Raw genomic sequence first — 10335 nt, 5'->3', positions numbered from 1 at the left:
AAGAAGCTCTTCCTGTGCCTGCTGGTGGGGAGCGGAGGCTCCTGTAGCACCTATCGGATGGGAGGAGAGTGAAAAGTCCATGGTTGGGGTGAGATGCATACCTATCAAATGCTCCCAATAGTGTGTGCCTCAAGTAGCCTCTGACAACCAGTCCAGCCCCTAGCCTTAGCAACCAAGTCCAGCAGAACCATTTCTACTGACAGGAGAAGGCGGGTTACTAGCACCTTATAAACCAGTCGCTTCAGGCAGACGCGGCTTATCAGCCGAGGTTGGAAGCTCTTCTAGGAGGAGGAAAACTCTGATCTCAAACCTCCGCTGCCTTGCAGTTATACCCACTCACGGAGAAGTCTTTGAGATTATACTGTGAGGGAAAAATCTGGAGATGGAGTCTCTTTTGTAGTCCGACATTGAGCTCAACGCTGACTGGCAACTCCTGCGACCGCTGCTGGTGCCAAACTGTATCGGTCTCTGGCGTTCCTTTGGATTCATCATGGAGAGGGGGAGCCCTCCATATTGTCCTGCCCAGGCTTGTGAATGCAGACGGTCAGGATGCAACACCCATGGTCAACACTGACCGACGGAGGCCTCAGATTTATTTCATTTATTTATTTGGTGACACAGTGCAGGGAAGGCCTTTGTGGCCCCTTCAAGCCACGCTGCCCCAGGGATCCCCAACAAACATGATTAACATTACCCTAATCATGGGACAATTTACCATGACCAATTAACCTACCCGGTGCGTGGGAGGAAACGGGAGCACTTGGAGAAAACCCACGCACTCCACGGAGGGGGGGGGGGAATACAGACTCTTTATGGGTGGCACCGGAATTGAACTCCGAACCCCGTAACGCCCCCAAGGGGTAAATGTGTCGTACTAACTGCTACGTCACCATGGCGCCCATATCTTACGTATCTTTGGAAGGTCTTACAATCTTTATTTGTGTTTCTCATCAACCTACTCTCTCCCGATCCCATTCCATCTCACAGGAACACAAGAGGCTGCAGTCCGGTCTACCGTGGACACATCCCTCCCCAGCACCGACAGCAACTACAGGAGGGACTGTCCCAACAGCAACACACACACGAAATGCTGGAGGAACTCAGCAGGTCAGGCAGAGTCTATGGAAATGAACCAATGTGTATATTAAATCTGAAGCACAGACAGTCAGGACTTAGTATGGGTGGACAGACACAGGGAGGGATAATGGAACAATGGACCAATTGCAGGGAATAAGAATTTTTATGATTCACCATAAGGATGAAAGACTTTTAATTTAGTTTGTGTTACTAGTTGTGTTAGTCACTGTTTGTCTATATTTTGATGCAGTAATGGAGAACGTAATTTATAACAAAGGTATTTTTTTAAGGATGATTGAATGAAACATGGGCAGCAGAGTTTGAGATGACCTGGAGGAAAAGGAAGGTCACCTCATGAAAAACTGGAAGACACACAAGATCCTGCAGATGCTGGGAACCTTGAGCAACACACACAAAACACTGGAGGAGCTCAGCAGGACAGGCAGCTTCTACGGAGGGGAATAAACAGTCGACCTTTTGGGTTGAAAACTTCCATCAGCCTGAAATGCCCCTCCATAGATGCTGAATTCCTGCAGAACTTTGTAGACGAGTCAACTCCAGAAGACACGGAAAATTTTTCAGGAGGGGCTCGGATAGCGAACTTCCGTGATGGTGTTACACAACGGGCGTCACGCCGTGCCCCAGGACCGAACCTGTGTTTACCTTTCTCCAGATTGTCGATGCGCTGGTGAAGGGCTTGGAGCTGCTCCTCCATTCGGTGCCTCTGCCGGTCGCTCTTGTTCTGCAGGAAGGAGCGCTCCCTCTCGAGCTCAGAGAGCTTCGAAAGCAGCTGGCCCTCCAGCTCCTGCATCTTCTGGTAGAAGTGGACCTGCTGCAGGCCAGACAGCGTCGTCGAGGAACCATTGCCCCGGGACAACAGCTCCCCCTAGTCGGCGGGCAAGACAGAACAGAACAAGAATGGTAGCACGTCACATCACAAACATGAGAAGATGCTGGAAATACACAGCAACATGCACAGAATGCTGGAGGAACTCAGCAGGTCAGGCAGCAGCTATGGAAAGGAATAGACAGTTGCCGATTTGGGCCGAGACCTTTCTTCAGGACCAAGAAGAAAGGGGATGATGCCAGAATAAAAAGATATACATATGGCCAAGGAGGGAGTTATGTATCTGACAGTGGGGTGTGTGTTTGACAGTGGGGTGTGTGTCTGACAGTGGGGTGTGTGTTTGACAGTGGATTTTGTGTCTGACTGTAGCGTGTGTGTCTGACTGTAGGGCGTATGTCTGACAGTGGGTTGTGTGTCTGACAGTGGGGTGTGTGTCTGACAGTGGGGTGTGTGTTTGACAGTGAGGTGTTTGTTTGACAGTGGATTTTGTGTCTGACTGTAGCGTGTGTGTCTGACTGTAGGGCGTATGTCTGACAGTGGGTTGTGTGTTTGACAGTGAGGTGTTTGTTTGACAGTGGATTTTTTTTTTAATTACAAAATCCTTTATTACAAATATCGGTGCTATACAATATATACAAAACAGTGGCAAACACAATAACTGCACTACAAATAGACAATAGACATTACACCAGAATGTTGCCATCCCTATCTACGATGGCATTTACACCCCGCGGAGCCCAACGGTCTCGAAACTCCTCCAAGGCCGCTGTGGACTGCGCGTGTTCTTTTTCAATAGTTACCCGGGCACGAACATACCCCCTAAACATTGCCAGGCAGTCTGCCCGGGGAGATCCTCCCACCACCCGTTTCCAAGACCCACGGATGGCGGATTTCGTCAGCCCCAGGAGCAAGTTGACTAGGACATCCTCATCCCTCCATGCCCCCTTCCTTACTGGATGTGTCTGACTGTAGGGCGTATGTCTGACAGTGGGTTGTGTGTCTAACAGTGGGGTGTGTGTCTGACAGTGAATTGTTTGTTTGACAGTGGGGTTTGTGTCCAACAGTGGATTGTGTTACTGCCAGTGCACTTTGTGTCTGACCGTGGGCTGTGTGTCCAACAGTGGGGTGTGTATCTAACAGTGGACTGTGTGCCTGACAGTCAGGGGTGAGTCTAACAGTGATTATATTTTTACAAAATTCCTTTATTACACATATCAGTGCTATACAATATATACAAAACAGTGACTAACACAATTACTTCACTACATATAGACAATACACATTAAACCAAAATGTTCCCATCTCTATCAATGATGGCATTTACACCCCGCGGAGCCCAACGGTCCCTTTTAAATATTCACGTGTTTCTTTTAAATATTTACCCATGCACGAACATACCATCTAAACATTGCCAAGCGGTCTGCCTGGGGAGATCCTCCCACCACCCATTTCCAAGACCCACAGATGGCTGTCTGACAGTGAGGTGTGTGTGACAGTGAGTTGTGTGTGTGACAGTGACCTGTGTGTGTGACTGTGAGGTGTGTGTGTGTCAGTGTGGTGTGTCTGACAGTGAGGTGTGTGTGACAGTGAGGTGTGTGTCTGACAGTGAGGTATCTGTGACAGTGAGGTGTGTGTGACTGTGAGGTGTGTCTGACAGTGAGGTGTGTGTCTGGCAGTGAGGTGTGTGTGTGACAGTGAGGTGTGTGTCTGGCAGTGAGGTGTGTGTGTGACAGTGAGGTGTGTGTCTGACAGTGAGGTGTGTGTCTGGCAGTGAGGTGTGTGTGTGACAGTGAGGTGTGTGTCTGACAGTGAGCTGTGTGTCTGGCAGTGAGGTGTGTGTCTGACACTGAGGTATCTGTGACAGTGAGGTGTGTGTCTGACAGTGAGGTGTGTGTGACAGAGCGGTGTGTCTGACATTGAGGTGTGTGTGACAGTGAGGTGTGTGTGACAGTGAGGTGTGTCTGACAGTGAGGTGTGTGTCTGGCAGTGAGGTGTGTCTGACAGTGAGGTGTGTGTGATAGTGAGGTGTGTGTCTGACAGAGAGGTGTGTCCGATTGTGAGGTGTGTGTGACAGTGAGGTGTGTGTGTGACAGTGAGGTGTGTGTGACAGTGAGGTGTGTCTGACAGTGAGGTGTGTCTGACAGAGAGGTGTGTCCGATTGTGAGGTGTGTGTGTCAGTGAGGTGTGTGTCTGACAGTGAGGTGTGTCTGACAGTGAGGTGTGTGTGACTGTGAGGTGAGTGTGACATTGAGGTGTGTGTGATAGTGAGCTGAGTGTGACAGTGAGGTGTGTCTGACAGTGAGGTGAGTGTGACAATGAGGTGAGTCTGACAGTGAGGTGGGTGTGACAGTGAGGTGTGTGTGACAGTGAGGTGTGTGTGACAATGAGGTGTGTGTGACAGTGAGGTGTGTCTGACAGTGAGGTGTGTCTGACAGTGAGGTGTGTGTGATAGTGAGGTGTGTGTGACAGTGAGCTGTGTCTGACAGTGAGGTGTGTGTGACAATGAGGTGTGTCTGACAGTGAGGTGTGTGTGACAATGAGGTGTGTCTGACAGTGAGGTGTGTGTGATAGTGAGGTGTGTGTGACAGTGAGCTGTGTCTGACAGTGAGGTGTGTGTCTGACAGTGAGGTGTGTGTGACAATGAGGTGTGTCTGACAGTGAGGTGTGTGTGACAGTGAGGTGTGTCTGACAGTGAGGTGTGTGTGACAGTGAGGTGTGTCTGACAGTGAGGTGTGTGTGATAGTGAGGTGTGTGTGTGACAGTGAGGTGTGTGTGACAGTGAGGTGTGTGTGACAGTGAGGTGTGTGTGACAGTGAGGTGTGTGTGACAGTGAGGTGTGTGTGATAGTGAGGTGTGTGTGACAGTGAGGTGTGTGTGACAGTGAGGTGGGTGTGACAGTGAGGTGAGTCTGACAGTGAGGTGTGTGTGACAGTGAGGTGTGTCTGACAGTGAGGTGTGTGTGACTGTGAGGTGTGTGTGACAGTGAGGTGTGTCCGATTGTGAGGTGTGTGTGTCAGTGAGGTGTGTGTGACAGTGAGGTGGCTGTGACAGTGAGGTGTGTGTGACAGTGAGGTGTGTGTGACAGTGAGGTGTGTGTGACAGTGAGGTGTGTCCGATTGTGAGGTGTGTGTGTCAGTGAGGTGTGTGTGACAGTGAGGTGTGTGTGACAGTGAGGTGCGTGTGACTGTGAGGTGTGTGTGTCAGTGAGGTGTGTGTGACAGTGAGGTGTGTCCGATTGTCAGGTGTGTGTGTCAGTGAGGTGTGTGTGACAGTGAGGTGTGTCCGATTGTGAGGTGTGTGTGACAGTGAGGTGGGTGTGACAGTGAGGTGTGTGTGACAGTGAGGTGTGTCTGACAGTGAGGTGTGTCTGACAGTGAGGTGTGTGTGACAGTGAGGTGTGTCTGACAGTGAGGTGTGTGTCTGACAGTGAGGTGTGTCTGACAGTGAGGTGTGTGTGACAGTGAGGTGTGTGTGACAGTGAGCTGTGTGTGACAGTGAGGTGTGTGTGACTGTGAGGTGGGTGTGACAGTGAGGTGTGTGTGACAGTGAGGTGGGTGTGACAGTGAGGTGTGTGTCTGACAGTGAGGTGTGTGTGACAGTGAGCTGTGTCTGACAGAGAGGTGTGTGTCTGACAGTGAGGTGTGTGTGACAGTGAGCTGTGTCTGACAGTGAGGTGTGTGTGACAGTGAGGTGTGTCTGACAGTGAGGTGTGTCTGACAGTGAGGTGTGTGTCTGACAGTGAGGTGTGTCTGACAGTGAGGTGTGTGTCTGACAGTGAGGTGTGTGTGACAGTGAGGTGTGTGTGACAGTGAGGTGTGTGTGACAGTGAGGTGGGTGTGACAGTGAGGTGTGTGTGACAGTGAGGTGTGTGTGACAGTGAGGTGTGTCTGACAGTGAGGTGTGTCCGATTGTGAGGTGTGTGTGTCAGTGAGGTGTGTCTGACAGTGAGGTGGGTGTGACAGTGAGGTGTGTCTGACAGTGAGGTGGGTGTGACAGTGAGGTGGGTGTGACAGTGAGGTGGGTGTGACAGTGAGGTGTGTGTGACAGTGAGGTGTGTGTGACAGTGAGGTGTGTCTGACAGTGAGGTGTGTCCGATTGTGAGGTGTGTGTGTCAGTGAGGTGTGTCTGACAGTGAGGTGTGTGTGACAGTGAGCTGTGTCTGACAGTGAGGTGTGTGTGACAGTGAGGTGTGTCTGACAGTGAGGTGTGTGTGACTGTGAGGTGTGTCTGACAGTGAGGTGTGTGTGACAGTGAGGTGTGTCCGATTGTGAGGTGTGTGTGTCAGTGAGGTGTGTCCGATTGTGAGGTGTGTGTGACAGTGAGGTGTGTGTGACAGTGAGGTATCTGTGACAGTGAGGTGTGTGTGACAGTGAGGTGTGTCTGACAGTGAGGTGTGTCTGACAGTGAGGTGTGTCTGACAGTGAGGTGTGTGTGACAGTGAGGTGTGTCTGACAGTGAGGTGGGTGTGACAGTGAGGTGTGTGTGACAGTGAGGTGTGTCCGATTGTGAGGTGTGTGTGACAGTGAGGTGTGTGTGACAGTGAGGTGTGTGTGACAGTGAGGTATCTGTGACAGTGAGGTGTGTGTGACAGTGAGGTGTGTCTGACAGTGAGGTGTGTCTGACAGTGAGGTGTGTGTGACAGTGAGGTGTGTCTGACAGTGAGGTGTGTGTCTGACAGTGAGGTGTGTCTGACAGTGAGGTGTGTGTGACAGTGAGGTGGGTGTGACAGTGAGGTGTGTGTGAGACAGTGAGGTGTGTGTGACAGTGAGGTGTGTCTGACAGTGAGGTGTGTGTGACAGTGAGGTGTGTCTGACAGTGAGGTGTGTCTGACAGTGAGGTGTGTCTGACAGTGAGGTGTGTGTCTGACAGTGAGGTGTGTCTGACAGTGAGGTGTGTCTGACAGTGAGCTGTGTGTGACAGTGAGGTGTGTGTGACAGTGAGGTGGGTGTGACAGTGAGGTGTGTGTGACAGTGAGGTGGGTGTGACAGTGAGGTGTGTGTGACAGTGAGGTGTGTGTCTGACAGTGAGGTGTGTGTGACAGTGAGCTGTGTCTGACAGTGAGGTGTGTGTGACAGTGAGGTGTGTGTGACAGTGAGGTGTGTGTGACAGTGAGCTGTGAGTGACAGTGAGGTGGGTTTGACAGTGAGGTGTGTGTGACAGTGAGGTGTGTCTGACAGTGAGCTGTGTCTGACAGTGAGGTGTGTGTCTGACAGTGAGGTGGGTGTGACAGTGAGGTGTGTGTGACAGTGAGCTGTGTCTGACAGTGAGGTGTGTGTCTGACAGTGAGGTGTGTGTGACAGTGAGCTGTGTCTGACAGTGAGGTGTGTGTGACAGTGAGGTGTGTCTGACAGTGAGGTGTGTGTGACAGTGAGCTGTGTCTGACAGTGAGGTGTGTGTGATAGTGAGGTGTGTCTGACAGTGAGGTGTGTGTGACAGTGAGGTGTGTGTGACAGTGAGGTGTGTGTGACAGTGAGGTGTGTGTGACAGTGAGCTGTGTCTGACAGTGAGGTGTGTGTGACAGTGAGGTGTGTGTGACAGTGAGGTGTGTGTGACAGTGAGGTGTGTCTGACAGTGAGGTGTGTGTGACAGTGAGGTGTGTGTGACAGTGAGGTGTGTCTGACAGTGAGGTGTGTGTGACAGTGAGCTGTGTCTGACAGTGAGGTGTGTGTGACAGTGAGGTGTGTGTGACAGTGAGGTGTGTGTGACAGTGAGCTGTGTCTGACAGTGAGGTGTGTGTGACAGTGAGGTGTGTGTGACAGCGAGCTGTGTCTGACAGTGAGGTGTGTGTGTGACAGTGAGGTGTGTGTCTGACAGTGAGGTGTGTGTGACAGTGAGGTGTGTCTGACAGTGAGGTGTGTGTGACAGTGAGGTGTGTGTCTGACAGTGAGGTGTGTGTGACAGTGAGCTGTGTCTGACAGTGAGGTGTGTGTGACAGTGAGGTGTGTGTGACAGTGAGGTGTGTGTGACAGTGAGCTGTGAGTGACAGTGAGGTGGGTTTGACAGTGAGGTGTGTGTGACAGTGAGGTGTGTCTGACAGTGAGCTGTGTCTGACAGTGAGGTGTGTGTCTGACAGTGAGGTGGGTGTGACAGTGAGGTGTGTGTGACAGTGAGCTGTGTCTGACAGTGAGGTGTGTGTGACAGTGAGGTGTGTGTGACAGTGAGGTGTGTGTCTGACAGTGAGGTGTGTGTGACAGTGAGCTGTGTCTGACAGTGAGGTGTGTGTGACAGTGAGCTGTGTCTGACAGTGAGGTGTGTGTGACAGTGAGGTGTGTGTGACAGTGAGGTGTGTCTGACAGTGAGGTGTGTCTGACAGTGAGGTGTGTCTGACAGTGAGGTGTGTGTCTGACAGTGAGGTGTGTCTGACAGTGAGGTGTGTCTGACAGTGAGCTGTGTGTGACAGTGAGGTGTGTGTGACAGTGAGGTGGGTGTGACAGTGAGGTGTGTGTGACAGTGAGGTGGGTGTGACAGTGAGGTGTGTGTGACAGTGAGGTGTGTGTCTGACAGTGAGGTGTGTGTGACAGTGAGCTGTGTCTGACAGTGAGGTGTGTGTGACAGTGAGGTGTGTGTGACAGTGAGGTGTGTGTGACAGTGAGCTGTGTCTGACAGTGAGGTGTGTGTGACAGTGAGGTGTGTGTGACAGCGAGCTGTGTCTGACAGTGAGGTGTGTGTGACAGTGAGGTGTGTCTGACAGTGAGGTGTGAGTGACAGTGAGGTGTGTGTGACAGTGAGGTGTGTCTGACAGTGAGCTGTGTCTGACAGTGAGGTGTGTGTGACAGTGAGGTGTGTGTGACAGTGAGGTGGGTGTGACAGTGAGGTGTGTGTGACAGTGAGCTGTGTCTGACAGTGAGGTGTGAGTGACAGTGAGCTGTGTCTGACAGTGAGCTGTGTCTGACAGTGAGGTGTGTCTGACAGTGAGGTGTGTCTGACAGTGAGGTGTGTGTCTGACAGTGAGGTGTGTCTGACAGTGAGGTGTGTCTGACAGTGAGCTGTGTGTGACAGTGAGGTGTGTCTGACAGTGAGCTGTGTCTGACAGTGAGGTGTGTGTGACAGTGAGGTGGGTGTGACAGTGAGGTGTGTGTGACAGTGAGGTGTGTGTCTGACAGTGAGGTGTGTGTGACAGTGAGGTGTGTGTGACAGTGAGGTGGGTGTGACAGTGAGGTGTGTGTGACAGTGAGCTGTGAGTGACAGTGAGGTGGGTTTGACAGTGAGGTGTGTGTGACAGTGAGGTGTGTCTGACAGTGAGGTGTGTGTGACAGTGAGGTGTGTGTGATAGTGAGGTGTGTGTGACAGTGAGGTGGGTGTGACAGTGAGGTGTGTCTGACAGTGAGCTGTGTCTGACAGTGAGGTGTGTGTGACAGTGAGGTGTGTGTGACAGTGAGGTGTGTGTGACAGTGAGCTGTGAGTGACAGTGAGGTGGGTTTGACAGTGAGGTGTGTGTGACAGTGAGGTGTGTCTGACAGTGAGCTGTGTCTGACAGTGAGGTGTGTGTCTGACAGTGAGGTGTGTGTCTGACAGTGAGGTGGGTGTGACAGTGAGGTGTGTGTGACAGTGAGCTGTGTCTGACAGTGAGGTGTGTGTGACAGTGAGCTGTGTCTGACAGTGAGGTGTGTGTGACAGTGAGGTGTGTGTGACAGTGAGCTGTGTCTGACAGTGAGGTGTGTGTGACAGTGAGGTGTGTGTGACAATGAGGTGTGTCTGACAGTGAGGTGTGTGTGACAGTGAGGTGTGTCTGACAGTGAGGTGTGTGTGACAGTGAGGTGTGTCTGACAGTGAGGTGTGTGTGATAGTGAGGTGTGTGTGTGACAGTGAGGTGTGTGTGACAGTGAGGTGTGTGTGACAGTGAGGTGTGTGTGACAGTGAGGTGTGTGTGACAGTGAGGTGTGTGTGATAGTGAGGTGTGTGTGACAGTGAGGTGTGTGTGACAGTGAGGTGTGTGTGACAGTGAGGTGAGTCTGACAGTGAGGTGTGTGTGACAGTGAGGTGTGTCTGACAGTGAGGTGTGTGTGACTGTGAGGTGTGTGTGACAGTGAGGTGTGTCCGATTGTGAGGTGTGTGTGTCAGTGAGGTGTGTGTGACAGTGAGGTGGGTGTGACAGTGAGGTGTGTGTGACAGTGAGGTGTGTGTGACAGTGAGGTGTGTGTGACAGTGAGGTGTGTCCGATTGTGAGGTGTGTGTGTCAGTGAGGTGTGTGTGACAGTGAGGTGTGTGTGACAGTGAGGTGTGTGTGACTGTGAGGTGTGTGTGTCAGTGAGGTGTGTGTGACAGTGAGGTGTGTCCGATTGTCAGGTGTGTGTGTCAGTGAGGTGTGTGTGACAGTGAGGTGTGTCCGATTGTGAGGTGTGTGTGACAGTGAGGTGGGTGTGACAGTGAGGTATCTGTGACAGTGAGGTGTGTGTGACAGTGAGGTGTGT

At 51.7% G+C, this 10335-nt stretch overlaps 1 protein-coding gene across 1 annotated transcript in view; it reads right to left on the bottom strand.

The window, feature by feature from the left end:
* Window positions 1-10335, bottom strand: part of LOC132382973 (neuronal pentraxin-2-like) — a 67623-nt gene that overhangs the window by 15994 nt on the left and 41294 nt on the right. Inside the window, exon 2 of the mRNA XM_059953592.1 lies at window positions 1741-1963. Coding sequence (XP_059809575.1) covers window positions 1741-1963 — 223 coding nt within the window. The remainder of the gene's footprint in view (window positions 1-1740; window positions 1964-10335) is intronic.

This window comes from Hypanus sabinus, chromosome 29, assembly GCF_030144855.1.
Source record: "Hypanus sabinus isolate sHypSab1 chromosome 29, sHypSab1.hap1, whole genome shotgun sequence".
NCBI lineage: Eukaryota > Metazoa > Chordata > Chondrichthyes > Myliobatiformes > Dasyatidae > Hypanus > Hypanus sabinus.
Note: the sequence above shows the minus strand (reverse complement) of the source record. Positions and strands in the feature narration are given on the sequence as shown.